Source organism: Phoca vitulina, unplaced genomic scaffold (genome assembly GCF_004348235.1).
Source record: "Phoca vitulina isolate PV1807 unplaced genomic scaffold, GSC_HSeal_1.0 scaffold27, whole genome shotgun sequence".
NCBI classification, from domain to species: Eukaryota; Metazoa; Chordata; class Mammalia; order Carnivora; family Phocidae; genus Phoca; species Phoca vitulina.
In genome coordinates this window covers 19,315,051-19,332,818 of record NW_022589730.1, presented here as the reverse complement: position 1 = coordinate 19,332,818, position 17,768 = coordinate 19,315,051, and the positions used below count along the sequence as shown (strand labels likewise).

The window sequence follows — 17,768 nt, the reverse complement described above, 5'->3', positions numbered from 1 at the left end:
TTATAAGATACAATATGTTTTGAAATGTTTGCTTGCTGTTAGACTTAAAATAAAACGGGGATGGGTGGAAAGGATTCTGAAGTAGCCAGTGTAGACAACAATTGACAAAACTTCTTGCTGTGAAGGAGGGCAAGAAAGAGGACGGTGTTCAGAAGGGAATGTGAATGAGAACAAGAGTTTTTGCTTGGTTTGTTACATTTTTGTTTTATTTTTAATTATGAAATATTTCAAGCATCGAGTTGTTAACCATAATATTCTACCATTTTTTTCCAAAAAATAAAGCACTGCAGATACTGTGAAAGAAATCTGCATGCCCTCCCCAACCCAAAAGGAAAGTAATTATATTTCATCTTACTTTTTAACTGAGAATTGCTAATGCATGCCTAGATGCTGAAGGAATTCTCCAGGGGGCAGGAACAACACGTGAGTGCTGTCCATTTACATCAACATTACCCTACCAACTCATCAGCAGCAAGGCACATGCTCTAAGGAGTTATCCACCTGGTGCAGACGGGTCCATGACTCTCTCCTTTCAGCACCCTTCTGAGGAAGAAGGCACAGAGCTCTTGGATCACGGAGCCAAGTATTACCAACTGGCATTGAAGTCAGGATCCAACCCATACTCACAGCATTACCCTAATACTCTAACTAGCTGGCTTAAGCAAAGATGGGAAGGAAGGAAGGAAGGAAGGAAGGAAGGAAGGAAGGAAGGCAGGGAGGGAGGGAGGGAGGAAGGGAGGGAGGGAAGACAGGCTATTTTTTTCTTCAACTTTAACAGTAAATATAACAAAAGAATGGTGGTATTTTTCCTAACTAAAATGGACTAACAAACATACTGGTTTGACAGGTGACTCCCAATAGGAAACAGTAAGATTAGTGAGAAAATGGAGGGAGGGGCAGAGAAAGAATGAGGTGGTCAGAGTAAAAGTGGGAGGCCCTCATTAGAAAAGATGGAGGAGGACTCTTTCCTGGGACTTGTAAAAGTGGGAAACTTCATTTTGTTGCTAATCAAAAGTGAACTGATGATTTTCCCCCAAGGGCCACCTCAGACAAAATACAATCAAATAATAGTGTTTCAATCTCAGACACAGTATCATATAAATCAAACCCCCCTCCTAATGTTCACCAGCAAAGACACTCAACAACATCTCACACTTGTGCTACTTGATACCTGACTTCAGGCTTTCAAGGAATTCCACAGATTTAGCCAACCCATCATAATGTTGACTGGTAATAAGGACAGAAGCTACAGGAAGCCTAAATAGTACATAATTACTGACGACCACTGAATAAGAAAGAAGAGTCCTTTTGCCTGGTTCTTCCACTCCCACCTCTGCACCCTCTCTCAAGAGAACTGCAAAATCAATCTACCACTTGCCTCGGAAAATAAAAAGCACTTCTATGGTACTTGGTTCCTAAAAAAGCAGGGATATCACAGGGCTGTTGAATTAGGTCTCACAGGTCCTTTTAGGAGGTACAATAGATTTTCAAGTATTAAAGTTATAGAAAGTTTCGCCAAAAAAGAGCAAGTGTCCAAGTATGAGTGCTCCCTCCCCAATGGGCTAAAGTTATAGATATCAAATAAAGTCTATAGTCAATTCTCTGAACTGCACCACCCAAGCTGTAGGACCAACAGCACCATCTCTCATCTGGATTTCTGAAGCCTCACAACTGGTTCCTCAGGCCACCCACACTGACTACCCTTGAGATCTGTGTTCTAGGCTGCAGCCAGAGTGTTCCCAGGCACAAATCTGACTGGCAGCACACTGCAAAGGCACCCTATTGCTCAGCCTTGCAAGGTCTGGCCCCTACACTCTCCCTGGCCTTGCTCAGACCATGCTCTAGCCCCCACCCCAACCACCATGCCCAGCTCTCCACCCTGCCAACTTCACCATTGCACTACCCCTCCATCCCTCAGACCTCAGGTCAGGTGTGCCGCCTCAGGGAAGCTTCTCCCGACTCCTCAGCTTGGTCAAATATCACTATGGCAAACTTGCCCAATGCTCAAATGTAGAACTTGATATTTCTTTGGTTGATTATTCAAGTGAATGTCTGTCTCCCACAATTAGGCAATGTAGGAACAGGTCTATTTTGCTCACCATTTCATTTCCAGCACTCAGCATGGTAGCTGACACATGGTAGATGCTCAATAAATAATCATTTAATTTTAAAACTAAATGAATAACTTTACTGCACATAAATTGTAAGACTAAATATTAAAAAATTCAAGCATGAAAATAAAAAAAGACAATCATGCATATCTAGTGCCCTTGAAGTAAATGAGCATTATCTATAAATCCAAAACTCTCATTTCTGCTCAAAAAGGACAAATGGAATGTAATTATCATTGCCTCCCAAAGAATCCCTGGTACTAAATTTGAAAGTATATTCATAACAATACTCTCCCAGGTCCAATTTCCCTAATCATTGGAACCCATTCTCCTTTCTTTATACTCACGTAGAGTACACTTGTACACAAATTCCAGTATTTCTATGTTGCAGTTGGAAACGTGAAGTCTGCACTTAGTTATTTTTTAAAGTATCTTTTCAAGAAGTCTAATTCTGTATGTCAACACCACTTATTTTTAAAGTCCTTTCTCATCAAATTGGTATAGGAATTCCACCTCACAACAGCAACGTCATGCTTGCTCTAATTGCAATGCTAACATTGAGATTTGTTCTTCTTTACAGCACCACAGAGTCTAGCTCTGTAATTTGTCTCGGTTCTCCAAAACATTTACTGAATTAATGAATGAATGAGTAAACGAAAGCTAATAATTCTTAATAATTCTATTGTTATTCCAATAAAATACATTCACACTGAAAAAAAAATTATATTCATTCATCCCTTTCACTTTCCAAAGCTCTCAAAATTCTTTACACAATCAGCCCTTATAAACGATAATGGAATTTTTTAAGTCAAATCAGTTAAAGTAATTGTAGAATACTTCTCACCTTATTCAATGCTACCAAAATTACTAAGGATGAAAGTGGGACAGTGCAAATGCACATCCCATGTCTGAGAAATAATTCTACATAGGCTGAAGAGATGAATTGAATAAGAGGTTAGGAAAATCAGGGGAAAATATGGTGTCAAAAGAAAATTAACCTTGTGGCTAAAGGTAATCAGACGAAGAATCACAGTGCCCACAAGAGTAGAAAGACATTCAATGGTTTGGGATACCAGTTAGTAGATAATGATGTTCAAGAAGGCACACAACAAAGAATGATTATTCAAACGAGGATTGAAACTGATATTGTTGGTCTTTGCTTTCAAAACTACAAAATTGGGTTATGTATGAAATTTTTTAGTCAGTCTTGAAATATTACCACCTGATGACCAAAACGTTTCCTCTCTGAGTTTAAAGTTAGAGCATTTCAAAATAGTTCTACTATGAATCCCTTATTTTTGAAAGTAAAAGAAAAGTTCTGGGGATACATAGGTTCATAACTGACATTCCTTAAAAAAGGATCCAGAATATTCTCTTGTTTCTACAATGTAGCAAATACAATCGTGCATTAATAAGTTCTTCCTAAGCCTATTTTAACCATCACTTGAATGTTTGTCTCCTTGTGGAAACTGAAAGCATGTGTTACACACTGAAATACTTGGATGTCACAGAGAAAAAGACAACTTCAATCTGAACTCATCAATGCTTGAGGAGAGGATGGTATTTCTATTTTTTTTCCTATTTGTGACATAATTACGATAGATTTTAACCAAAGGTGTATCTGGCCACTCCATGATGTTTTTACAAACACTATATGAGTTTTGGCTAGGATCACAATATCCTTGAGAATGCCTTTTAAATGCATTTCTGAATGTATAATATGGTAATAATAACTATCACATTTCCCTGCTAGCTTTTGAACCAAAAGATGTGGCACTGGTGATGGTGATGATAATAATAAAAATTATCTGAAAATATTGTTAAGTATGGTATAAAACCCCTACTAAAATTCACTGGAAAGTTTCACAGCATTTTTTTCAGCTTTAAGATGTAAGCTTTGAGGTTCTATTGCTTGGTCAATATGAAGCAGCTCTTGAGCAGCAAACACCGCAAAAGAATCGAGATTTCCAGAATTCAGTTAAATAAATCATTTTCTCCACAGTAGCTATCATTTTGGCTCAAGAAAATTTCCATTGCTGAATGATGTAACAGGAAGAGGCTGGACCTGGGAACATAAAAACTGTGATTTCCATCCTGACTCTACCATTAAAAACACATACTTTGGGAAGAAATTGGATTATAATCATTAATACCCCCAAGGAAATCCTAAAAGCAGGAAAGGGAAAAAAAAGTCTTCCAAAGTAGGGACACTGCAGGTGGAATTCCTTGCAGGGGTCCAGACCAGAGCTGACTCCACAGCAGAGCTGAAGAGCTTCTCTTTCTGGAGGTCTCTTTAATCCACCCTTTGCAATAGCTTCCTCCTTGCCTGCTTCGCAGGGGATCTTGACACAAAATGCTCAGTCCCAATGTCCGCATGTGTCAAAATGCTTCTCCTCCCCTTCAAGGATCGGAGTTGATTTGTCCATGAAGCCTTCATTATTCATTTCCCTCCAAAAGAAATCATTTCTATTTGCCTAAACTCTCACAACATAAATGGCACTCATCTTTTGGACACTGAATATTAATTATGTATGTGGTTTTCTATCCTTTCCTTTCAGAATCTATGCCCTCTCAGGGCAGGACCTATCTCCCATAAGTCCCTCTCTATCCTATAATTGCTAACACAGGGATTTGAGCATAGCATGTACTAAAAATATCTAGTAGATGAACCATCAATAAGAATTATGATAGGCAGATAAGTAGCTAGATAGAAACAACATTCTCTCTCTATTGCCAACACATTAAAACCTGAGGGGTAAACAGAAGCTATGCTGCAAGTCTCCAGATAGTGAAAGAAATAAATATACCTTTCGAAACCATACATTATCAATTTTTACTCATCATAAATGGATACAAAAGTAATCACTGACAAGGTACACCAATTTGCATGTTTTCATGTCTTGCTCTTCAGCATTTCACACAGCATGAAACGGTCGTGTCCAGAGCTGTTATTTCAATATCCTTCTTTCTATAAGCTAGGTCTTTTCCTAGTTTAACAGTCCCTGAATATCTTGTATTTAAGTCTTGGCTTGGGAAATTTGAGATTGAAAACCTTCCATTTGGATGCTCTGCCATTCAGCCAAGTACCTCAAAAGGGAATGTTTAAATTAATGGAAGATTAAAGCAAGGAAGAACATTCTAAAAGGTATTCTGTAATGGGGCTTTGTCACCACCTTCTCTGTTTTATTGGGAAAACAGTCTTTTCTCGGGGGGCTGAAAGTTTATATGCCAAACATCAGTCTAGTTTAACTATTTAAAGTTAAAAATGTCAGAGAAAAAAAAAGTTTGTAATGGAAATGCTGACATGCCATGAAGTAAGGAGGCATAAGCAGGTGCTCTGTAACCCAGGGTCATAATTCAATCAAGCTGTATTTTGACGTCATCTGTTACAGAAAAAAGCCAAATGGTTTATGAACAGCACCAGAACCCCTGAGATTAAATTACAGCCCTGATATTTAATCATGGGTCTTACTTTGTTATTTTTAATAACACAATACATTTTAACAGTTATTCGTCAACTGCCTTAGCCAAATTGGAACACGTGATGACAAGTGAGCCGGATTATGATGTCCATCTCTCATAATCTAAATTTTTTTTTTCAGAAATGGTAGATTATACACGTTTTCCTCTTCTTAAGAAACATACAGTTGGTACCAACGGATTGAGTCCAAACCTTAATTAAAAGCAGCATGGGTTCCCTGACCAGCGGGTCAGGACATCTGTATTTGTGTCCTATTATAGCCAATAACCAACTGTATGATCTGGGCAAAAGACATTTAATCCTCCCAAACCTTGGCTCTTTACCTAAAAAATAATAGAGCAACTCTAAAGTCTCTTATAAATATAAATTTCTATAAATTAGTTATTTTAAAATCAATATTGTACAGTTCCTTTGAGATTCCCTGAGGATCTAAATGCAAAAATTTTATAGCTGAAAAGTTGATGAATTTTTAATTCGATTAAAATGACTCTGATCAAAGAGGCATTTTAGTACATGAGAATTTGTAAGCTAAAATTTTTAGAGGCAATCAGCAAATAAAACAGGTTCTTTAAAAAGTAATGTACAAATACTGCTGAACATGTGAAGAGTTGTTTGCAAAACAAATCAATACGGGCACATCCAACAATGGATTGCAGTTAATAAACTACATATAGTAATTACCACCAATGGCAGTCTAGAAAGTCATTCATTAAATGTTAATTGTCACACAAAAGTACAAAAGCATCCATTTGAACAATCTTGTGGCTGCACCTTTAAATAAAATACTTTCTTACGGTCCTGAAATTCATCCATATAAACTGATTTTAAGCACACCTGGGTATTTGATATGCTGATTAACTGGGCCTTTATTTATTTTGGAAATGAAAGTAAACATGACAGCCTTTTTCAACACTTTTGCTATTCCTATGAGTCGGACACTAAAAAAATAGTACATATATTGCTTATAACAAAGCGTCAACCAATCTTCTCTAAAGATTAGATGAGTACCTCTCAAACGTCTCTCTCATAAGCATTAAGAGGCATATGGTTCAAAAGTAGCCACCTAAAACTCATGTGCAAACTCACCGTTGAGTCTAAATGGGCTCATGGATTTAGAAAATGGATAACCCAAGTGTAAGTTTATAAATGTGGTGGTCAATTTTGAAAATGTCACTCAGAGTAATAAGAAACCATTGACATAAATAACCTTTAAAAAAAACACAACCCTATGATGTGCTTTACTTTCTCTAATACTTCGTGCTATCTAACTTGGACTAACACCTGATCATAAAATATAGCTCATAAAATAAAAAAATAAGAAAGGGGGGGATTTTTTTCTGTTCCTATGTAACTTCATTTTGATGCTGTTTCCATGCAAGATCTGACTTACTCAACATATAGATTTATATTCTAAAGGTTTGGCCAAGAACATTTTGGTTCAAGACTTGTAAACTGAAGAACATTTCAAAACACACCATGTTCCTTATTAGGCAACTTGAGATCTGTTATCTTGGCTTATGGGAACAGATCTAAATAGCATCATAATACTAAACGTTGAAAATCACAGGCCTGGGGCCACCAGGACTCAACTCTATGCCTTGGACGAGGTTGCAAACTTCCAATATAAAATGTAGTTTACCATTAGGAGTAAATGTTTGATCTGTAAAGCTTACAAAATTACTTTGTTTATCATAGCAGATGAAAGCAAAAAGGAATAATTTTAAGCTCAAAACAAAACTGTTTATATGACAGTCTTTACTGCTCCATGATTCTAAGCATTTAAGACAGATTCGAGCAATTAACAGCATAAACTTTCATTACATAGTTCTATTATATATGTTTATGTGACTTAGCTGTTCATCTGTTATTTAAGTGATTTTCTCATTACAATAGTAGGGTAAAGATAATTTGCTGATGCTGTCAAAAATGTTAAGCATTTCTGTCTCAACAGATCTTGGATCCCCACGCTTGTTTAATGCATTTTATTTACTTAAGTCAGTGTCAAATAGAGTACTGCTTCTTCCTTCTGAATTTAGAAAACGTAACATTTTAAGCACATGTCTGGTAATAGACACATCAAAACTTCAAAACTGCTTATTTTAGTGATGCAGATGGAGTTTAGGATTATTTTTCTTGAATATTAAGTTTCAAAGATCTAACAATGAACTGCAAAACTTTTTTTTTACAGTTAAAAATAGTAAATCTTTATTTTTTTAGATATTAACAGAGCAGGCTCGGTTACCTCAACTTTTGGTTTGATGAGGTACATAAAAATAACTGAAAACTAAGTATTTTCATGGGCACCCATGCAGACTGTCTATTCACAACAGAATGAAAGCACAACTTTCAAAAGATCTACTATATTGTCCTCATAGTAATAATAATAATAATGATAATAGGGAGACAGACTAAGTTACATTGCAATCCAACATAAATTAGAAAGCCAGCTTATCTGGATACTAAGGCAGGAAAAATATCATGGTTTATATCATTATCTTAAATATGTTTTTAAAAAGTGCTTATCTACTCTAAAGATCAGGAATAATATTACATGCCAAGCCTCAGTTGAGTCCTGGTGGCCCTCAATAAGATATATTCTTATATCTACATAATCTTGAAAAATAATCTATATCAGACTATGTGTGCAGTGTGAAAAGGACACTGAGTTAGGCAGACCTGGCTTTAAAACCTAATTTATTACTGGCTGCCCTTAAGGGCATGTCATTGAACATCTCTGAATCTCAGTTTCCTCATCTATGAATTGAGCATGGTAATCCTTGCATCTCGTGGTTCTTGTGAGGATTCAAAAAATACAATAAATATAAGGTGCACAGTGCGCCACTTGACATATTAATAAGCACTTTATTTTGTCAGTGTCATGCCCATCCATACCCTATTACTCAATCTAGTATCTTGCAAATGGTCACGGGGAGGTCAGGTAAAAGAGAATGATCAATAATCCAAAACACAGTTCTAAACCTTAAAAAGCATTCAAAGGGCACATGCAGAAGGAGTATCAGCACACACATCCTATACCCTATTATGCAACACAAATTATAGAAAAACATAGTAGTGAAACCAGAGTCATTCCCATAAAGGATGTGTAGAGCCATAAAGAATTAGCAAATCAAAACTTGTTTTTTAGAATAGCAAATAAAGGCACAGGTTAGAACCTCAGTTTTCTTTTGCTGTACAAGGAAGGCACTGGGTGGTCTACTCCTAAGGGGTTGCTATCCCCAAAATTCTATGATTCTAATATAATGGGTTTAATGCCACTTGACTTATTTTTAAACCTATTAAATTACTCTGCTCCTTACAAAAAAAGCCAAACCACCATTGTGAATTGTACTACAATAGTAAGGCTGTTTGAAAACACACACATACATACAAATACACACACATACACAATTAAATGATTCTACTCAACAAATGCCTTTAAGGAGAGATCAATTTTTTTTTTTCACACCATAACCATGAACTCAAACTGTTACGGATAGAAATTAATTCAGGATGCTGACCATTTGAATTTTCTCTGTGATACAAAAAGCACCCGTTGGATCAATTTTTTTTCTCCCTGAATTTACTAAATTGATGTGTCATTTTGGTGTGTTATGTGGGTAGAGATTAACTAACCTGTATGAACATCAAAAAATGTTTCTCCTCTTCCAAAAATGACCACGACAGGGATGTGGTACATTTTACTACTGCTCTTAATTGTTGAAACACCCATTCATTTGGCAATCTTTAACAAACACTGAACACCTAGGTAAAACTAAACAGTTACAGAGGAAAAAAGCTCAACTTTTAAACTAAGAGAGGAAGATGTAGTATCCATCACAGACGAACTGTAAATACATGTAACAGATGTGACCAGGGCTGTTCTTGAGTATAGATCATTTTAGTGGCCCAACTCGAAAACTACTTTTTAAGAAGATGCCAAAGCTAGTATGTTTCTCTTTTGCTCATAAAACACTCAAAGATAACCAAATAAACTGCATTTTTGTTATAATAGAAAATTAACCCCCGTTCATCAATAAATTATAGACTGTAGGTGCATTTTTTTTTTCTTTTGGTGACTTTGCCACCCTACTTTTTAACAAGAATATTTTCCAATCATCCAGGCATGTGTATGCTTTTAGTTTGTTTTAAGATCAATGATATAACGGTTATTAAATCCCTTTGTATAAGTTACCATATAGGTTACAACTATTTCTTAAAAATAATTCCAGAGCCCACCAATTCATTCTGTTAAGGTCATCGAAGCTCTGAACCATCATGGCTGAATTGTTTTAGTGCTCTCTGCTGAACACCTGCAAACATCAAACAAAAACTGCTGGTCCTTTCCTGGGTTGACAAAAGCCTTTCATGTGAAAAATGCTCCCTGGGAATGTCAGGCTGTAGCTCAGGTTACATTCCATTCTCCCTAGCAGCCTCACCATTTCTTAAGGTGGTAGGGAAAACCATGTTGGTGAAATGAAAGATTAAAGGGAATATGGCCACACTTTATTTTCATTCCCACATTGCAAATCACGATGGAGCATCCTGTATTAATCGATTGAAAGGCTATTGGGAACTTTAAGCATGAAATATCACCATGCCTCACTTTGAAGAAATATGGCTGGTTTTGCAAATATGAATAGTTTACTTACTTATACTTGGCGTCTTTTTTTCTTAGACCCACGTTTCAAAGCTACCCATGAAAGGGACATCTGAGCCCACTCAAGACAACGGATATTAACCTTTAGTAAATTTAGAAAATTATTTCTCTGTCCAAAGTTTCCTAGCTCATCCTTCCAGTTAATGGGCAAAGTGTAGTTTTCCTGATTTTTCTATTTGATATTCTTTAAAAGAGATTTATCTTTGTTGTAGAGTGGAAATATAAGCCATTTTTTTCACTAATAGCCCTGTGTTCAAATATGTCTTGAATAGATGAGAAAAACCAACACTACAATCTGTACTCCATATATTATAGTCACCATCATACTGCATTGGATGAATACCCTGCATTTTCAATCCAGCTGCCAGAACAAAATAGCCACTACACTTTTTTACCTTTACAAGTAAACATTGGGGCCTGAAAACTGCAACTGTGGTACATTGTAACTTAAAGTTCAACACCTTAAAATAATCACAGCATCTTCATTAGAAATATCATTAACACGTATTACTAAGGATGAAGTCTCTTCTAGGATTATGCGTGTGTGTGTGTGTGTGTGTGTGCTTGTGTGTGTGTGTGTGTGTGTATTTATCTTAAGAACTGTGTAAGTTCAATATATAATCACTTACTAAAATGCATTAATACATATTCATACTTATCCAGCCTGTATTCTCTGTAAACACTTAAACATCATAGCAAGGACTTTATTTAAATGTGAACACAGAAAAGGGACCAGATGCACAGTTGTCTTTTTAAATGTAACACAATTTCATGCTTCTAAATCACTTTACTTTATTAAACCATACCTAAACTGATACACTTAAGTTATTCCAAATGTGTCAGTTTTCACAGAGTGCAAAAGAGTTTTTTGCACTTTGAAAGCAGTCTATCTCTGGGCCTTTCTGACATAATCTACTTTTAGATTTAAGCTGAATACACATTTTCTTAAGTAAAATCATGAAGAAAATTACTGTCAGAGATAAAGTTGGTTACTGTTTTGATACTGTCTAACATGAAAAATTAATTTGTCCACAAGAGATACTTGTACCCATCTTCACTTCAGAGTTGTGTAGAGAATACAACACCAAAATTCGGAAGATATAATACTAAGACAACAAAAAAATGTTAAGTCCCTAAATGGAAAATATAACAGGGTCCAGGACAGCAAAACACAAATATATGGTCAATAGTACTTTTAATCAAAGTGAACCCCAAAATTTAAAAGATAAAATAGATCTATAGGAAGCATCTTATATTCTCTATTACTATAAATCAAATTATAGAGATTTAACTTAGTCTTATGGGGGCCAGAAGAAGGAGAAGTAACTTATTTGGAAATGAGCAACTTTTAAAAGCCACTAATTTTATAGAAGCATACCAATTATACAAATCACAAAGGTGAACAGATTTCTTTCATTGCCAGAGCATCAAATGAAAATTAAGAGATGTGAAATTATATTCAATATTTAACAGAAAATTCCACTGGCATCTCACAGCTAAAAGATGTCAACATTTACCAGTCTGACTTAAGAATGGTATTCTGTCTAATGTACTGTTATTTACCACTGCCAGAACTCCCAAAATACTACAGCTGCTTAAAAAGCATAAATGGATTTAAGCCTTAAACCTAAAGGATAGCAGGCAACCATGTATGCCTCCTTCCCATATGAAATTCACTAGACAAAAAAAAAAAAAAAAAACAACCCACCATTTTAAGTGAATATCATATTTTCAGTTTTCACTTTAATAAGAGACCTTCAGGGAGTCCCCTATTAAAACTCCTCCTTAGATGCCAGATAATCACTGCGCACACAGATTCCTTTGTGAATAGCGCTAACGTCTTTTTTTAAGCATCACCCAAAGACCTTTCATTTATAAAATGTAAAAGTCCTTCCAAATTTGCAACTTTAAATATAGCAAAAATTCACTGCACAAGGAAATGCTTAGGGAAAAAAATAGCTAAAAAAGAATATTTTAAAGATAAATGAATTCATATTTTGCTCTTAGAGAGCAAGAGACTTTCTATTTACAGCTATGGTTTACAATGCAGCATTCATCTGCAAAGTTAAGTGCTCACTTCTTTAACAGGGTTAATTATACATAGTACCTAATAATTAATATTATTTACAAGGGATTTTCCCTTTTTTTGAAAGTTAGATTTTTCCCTCTATTTTCAAACAGGGAAATAAATTCATTTTCCCCATGTCAACACTGGCCTTATCTTCACGTGTTTGATTACAACTGCATTAGAAAATTGCTTTTAAATTAAGTAATGGAATTCTGAGACAGTTTCCTTGATTGATAAAAAGGCCTAATTTTAATTTTGCAAAAGATAACATTTTGTGTAAGTTATTCTACTGATGGCTAATGAAATAACCATATCATTACAAGCTAAAATTTCAATGACTTTTTCAGAACACTTCAACAGAGCCAAAAATACACAACGAGTGAATAAACAGCTAAGAACATTTAACTACACGCTAAGAAAAGAATTTACATACTTGAGCCAGTAAAATGTCCACTCGCCAAAGAAGTTGGTCCATTTTTCCCACTGCTCACAGGAGGTGAAAACATCTAAAAGAAACAAAGAAATATTATTGTCAAAAAGAAGACATTTGTGCCTTCAGAGTTTGTCAAAGATCTTCCATACTCTTACCAAATAGCTTAAGAGTTTATGCTAAGGGTTCATTTGAGTAAAATACATCACCATCCAACTTAAAACTAAAACAAGCATAACATTACCAGTCACCCCCCCCCCCCCTTTACCACTCTGTCCTTTCTTTTTCCTCAGGTTCCTTCGATTGCCAGCACTAGGCAAGACTGCTACACTTTAAACAAACACAGTCCCCATAGTGTTATCGGGATTCAAGCTGGAGGGCAGCGGCCTCTCTAGAAAACACTAGTTTTACAAAGGAGAAGAACAAAGTTGTTTGTTTTATATTGAAAACCTTGGCCATAAACGTGGCAATGTCCATTTCCATCCCGTATAGGATTTGCCTGTCATATGTGAACCCAAATAAATAGAAAAGTGCCACCTGCACTAAATTCTCATTTCGCCTCTAACATGCGAGCAATTTGTAGCAAGACTCTCTCTCTCTCTCTCTCTCACTCTCTCACACTCTCTCTCTCTCCCTCTCTCACTCTCTCTCTCTCTCTCTCTCCAGCATTTATTTCGACCCTAATTGGTTTCCCTCTTCTTCGACGTATCTAGTGGATAATGCGCACCTTCCCTGAGTCAGAGCCTGCAAAAAGCAAAGGAACGAATGGAGAAAGTGCAGCAAGCAGAAAGGGGGCTACAGAGCTGCCTAGGGCTACGTTTCCTGGCAAAACTTCCGAAAGCCATTTCTCCAGAAGAAGGTCCAGAAGAGCAGCAGCGGCAGCGGCGGCGGGGGGCGGCGGCGGCGGCAGCACCAGCAGCAGCAGCAGCACCAGCAGCAGCGGCGGCAGCAACATCAAAGAGCCCCACTTAGAAGGCGGTTTGGATTTTATTTGTGTGTTTTGTGGATTCTTTTTATTTTGCTTTGCAAATGCATCTTACACCGAACTCATCTGGCATTAAAAAGGAATTAATTCCCCTGACAGGTCTGGGACTTGGTTTGGGGAAAGGGGGAGGCAAAGGGATGGAGAGGGACCAACTACACGCCGTAAAACTCCACAAGTGTGTAAGTTTTGCTTTGTGCTGATCTCACGACTGTGACATTTACCAAGACAGTCTAAAGGATTCTAGAGACTGTCTGATGCTCAGCACACATATACGAGTTCTCAGAATCCTAGGAAAAGATGGAACTAAGAGGACTACAGGTCCTACGAACCCAAAGCATCATCAATTTAAAACTTTAAGAGACAACTGGGTCTCCTCTTTTCTCTTTTCCATTTCCAGAAAAAAAAAAAAATCAAATCAAATCAAATCAAACGAGTAGTGCGCAAAGTATGAGTACTCTCATGTTCAGATAAGGCCAAGTTTTAGGGTTGTCTGTTTGTCCTTTCATTTGGGGTGAGATTCCATTATTTTGGAGGTCCGGTGGGTAGGGAATTCAAGGCAAGTAATTACACTCTGGGGGGGGGGGGAAGCCTGAATCGTCCATCACACCCAAAAATTGTAGTTAAAAACTTATCAAAAAGACCTTCATGTTTGCCAAGGATTCAGCCAATTAAAAATTATTCCCGTCCTTTAGACTACTATTGGTTTCTAGCTGAAGTGTTTGGGCTTTTTGTTTTGTTTTGTTTTTTTTCACAGCTGTTGTTAGTTTCCACCGTTCTTTCTTACCGCACTGAAATCCAGTAAATCACTCAGCTCTTTGTCCGTCCCTAAGGCAGCCATTCGCTGTTGGTGATGCATTTTAGCAAAATCACACAAACCTAGAAACATGGAAATAACCGCAATCAGAAAATCCAGTCCCAATCCTTGGAGAAAACACAATCGGATTTTTGGAGACTGGGGGGGTTGGGGGTGGGGATGTGGGGGCGGGCGGGATTAAGGTGGAAAGGAGGGAGGGATGGGAGAGTTTGTTGGTTTTTTTTTTTTTTTAAGATGGAATAGGCAGCAATAGCAAAAAAAAAAAAAAAAAGCGATATTGATATTGTATTTCCAAAGAGACGATCAAAACTGGTAACATCCACTATAAAACCAAATCCGGGAAGGAAAAAAAAAAAAGCCGCTCTTCAGCGCATCATTTTATGCAACAGGAGGTAGAGAAATGAATGGATCACAGAGAAAAGAGAAACTACTCAGAACGATCCGGTCTCAACTTTCCCCCCCCCCTCCACCCCACCCCCCTCACACACACTCACACACTCACACACACGCACACACACTCACACACACCACTCCACTCTGCATTTCAAAGTAGCTATAAAGAAATTAAAGATGAGCGTCTCTGGAGTGAAAACACGTCCAAAGGGGGAGGGGTGACAGGGTCGGCGAAAGGGGGGAGCAGAGTGGAGGGTAGGGTCCTGTAATTGTCCAGCACCCTAATTTGTGAAAGAAAGGGTTGTAAAAATTAAAGTCAGGCCCTTGGCAAAGTCATCGGTCCCTCCAAGTGGCATTGCTGGGGGGGGGCGGGGGGGTAGAGATGAGGGGGAGGGAAGAGGCGCGGGAGGGGAAGGGGTGTCTCTTCTGGGAGCGCCGGGAGCCGGGAGCCCGCGGCTCCGGAGGCGCGGAGCCGCGTGCGGAGCCGCCGAGCCCCAGCCAGCCCCGCGCCGCCCGGCGCATCAGCCCGCCGAGCCCCGCCGGCGCCGGTACCTACCGCCCGCGCGCGAGAAGGGGCTCTCCGTGCACCGCCGGCGCCGAGGCGGCGTTCATGTCTAACCACTGCCTCCACCACCACCACCTCCTCCTCCTGCGCCCGCGCCCGCTCCTGCTCCTTCCCCGCCGCCGCCGCCGCCGCCGCCGCCGCCGCCACTACAGATCCGCAGACACACAGCCAAGATCCCTGACTCTTAACACCAACTCTCTTCTCCGGGGAGGGGAGGGGACGAGGGAAGGGGGGAGGGGGAAACACGCCGAGGCGCACGGAATTGCAAGTTCAGCAAAGAAATGGGTGGGGGGGCTCCGGCGGGGAGACGCGGCTCACTCGGGTCGGGCTGGCTGGGATGCACCCCCCCAGAAAAAAATCTCAACACCTCCCCCGCCTCGCAAAAAAAATACAAACGAAAATTCATCGAGCACCTCATTTTCCCTCAGATCGTCAGTTACAATCTGAAGCCTGAACAGTTCAGTTTTTGCCCGTTTCATCCATCGGAGGCACTTTGAAATTTATTCGAGTTTACATCCCCTCACTTCTTTCTTTCTCTGACTCTCGTTCCCTCTCACTCACACATCCACACACAGCAAAGCAAGTTTATACTAGGCTGCAAATACACGTGATGCAAAAAGACTTTGCCAAGAGGAACAATATTTTTCTTTTCCATATATAAACCAAGCCACATTTTGCTGGGGAGATTTTCATTTCGGTAGTTTTGCATTGGGGGCGAAACCTAAATTGCATACTTTCTTTCCCCTCCCTTTTAAGTCACAGATTAGTATAGCTGCAAACTTCGCCAAAAAAAAAAAAAAAAAAAAGGCAATTTTTGAGGGTGGATGTTGTTTTGTTTTTACACTTGAGTTCCTAGCCACGCTAAGTCCCCGTTCGCCAGCACTATAAGTTTTGAATTCAACATTTACCATTACAGGCCTTGCATGCTCTTAAAACATACTTTTTCACATCACTTTTTAGGATTAAAATTAAGCTTCATAATTCTATCGTTTCGTAATAACAAGCGTGCTTTATCCAGTATATGCAACATACGCTATTTTAACGTGTGTTAAAATACACATTCCTGAAACCCTGTAATTGCTAGATGTGCAAGTACATACACAAAATGCATGCACACACTTTTTCCCATTGGCAATTATTTAATAGGTTGTTCCTTTTGTTTTAATAAAACATTGGGATCGACATTTTAAAAATTAAATTCAATTACAAACAGTTTACTCTGACAGCAAATTGTAACGTTACCTTAAATGGCCACAAATATGCTCACAATATTCCAAGGAAAGTGACTTTAAAAAGAAAGACAAAAATCTTCTGCAAGTACTTAGTATCTCACATGTGTATCCCCCAAAAAAGTATTTTAACTGGTACTCAGTTCTGCTCCAGGGATATCCACAGAATACAAGATTATGCACCTGGCTCTGGTTTTTGCATTTTCCACCATAAAACTGCAACAAAATTCCCTCCCCCAAAAAAGAAATCATTAAAAAAAAAAATCCAACAACTTTTTCTTATTGTTTATAAAAAAAATATCAATACAGGATAGTTAGAATTTTTCCTCAAACAAATCTTGTTGGTGGGTTTTTTTTCTTCTCCTCTTATAAAGTCTTAAACTTGTTCCAAGTTTAGAGGTGTCTCATCATCATCATCCTCCTCCTCCTCATCATCATCACCATTGACTCCCCCGTGGAGTCACATTGATAATAATAGGTTTCCCTGAAAGATACATTGTAATCCATTCACATCCGGGCACTGCGGGCTTATAAAGAGAAGGCGCTGCGGCCGCGGCTGCTCCTCCAGACAATGACTGGGGAGGGGCGGGGCGGGAGCGAGCGGCCATAGAGTAGTAAACAGAGAGCCTAGAGAGGCACCCAAGATGGCGGCGCGTGCGGGCCACGCCTCCTCCGGGACCGGAGGCGGTTGGCTGGGCTCCGTCTGGTGTGGCGAGTGGGGCCGAACCGTAAGGGCTCCTGAGGTTGGGGCTGTTCGCAGGCCCCGTGCTCTTGCGCTCTTCTTCTTGTTCCCTTTCCTTAGTCTTCCTTATTTTTTGTTTATGTTTGTTTGTTTGTTTTACTCAGAAGTGTAGTTTCTAAATAAATTAAGGCATTATACGCCACAGAGTTCCTCAGGGGAGTCAGATCCCCTGGCTCACCCTGAAGGGAGGCTGGGGAGAGGCCGCGCTGGTCCCACCAACAGAAAGCCAGAGCCCGGATTCTTCCGCAGTGTGGAGCCAGTCCTCGTAGCCAGGCTTGCGCAGCGTGGGAAAA

General features: G+C 38.8%; 1 protein-coding gene across 20 annotated transcripts in view; it reads right to left on the bottom strand.

Moving 5' to 3' along the window:
- The window catches only part of TCF4 (transcription factor 4), a 349,872-nt gene extending 332,587 nt beyond the window's left edge, over positions 1-17,285 (bottom strand). For 4 of the 20 annotated variants that reach the window (XM_032422839.1, XM_032422845.1, XM_032422842.1 and 1 more), the window contains exons 1-3: positions 15,496-15,619; positions 14,517-14,608; positions 12,751-12,823 (exon numbers count right to left, since the gene is read on the bottom strand). In XM_032422839.1, the coding sequence (XP_032278730.1) occupies positions 12,751-12,823; positions 14,517-14,588 (145 nt within the window). In that variant the 5' untranslated portion in view covers positions 14,589-14,608; positions 15,496-15,619. Of the gene's footprint in view, positions 1-12,750; positions 12,824-13,284; positions 13,404-13,474; positions 13,651-14,516; positions 14,609-15,495; positions 15,621-15,917; positions 16,065-16,746 lie in introns of those variants that run through there. The other 16 variants (XM_032422846.1, XM_032422847.1, XM_032422866.1 and 13 more) reach the window with 10 other exon arrangements.
- Between the last annotated feature and the right edge of the window lie 483 nt (positions 17,286-17,768).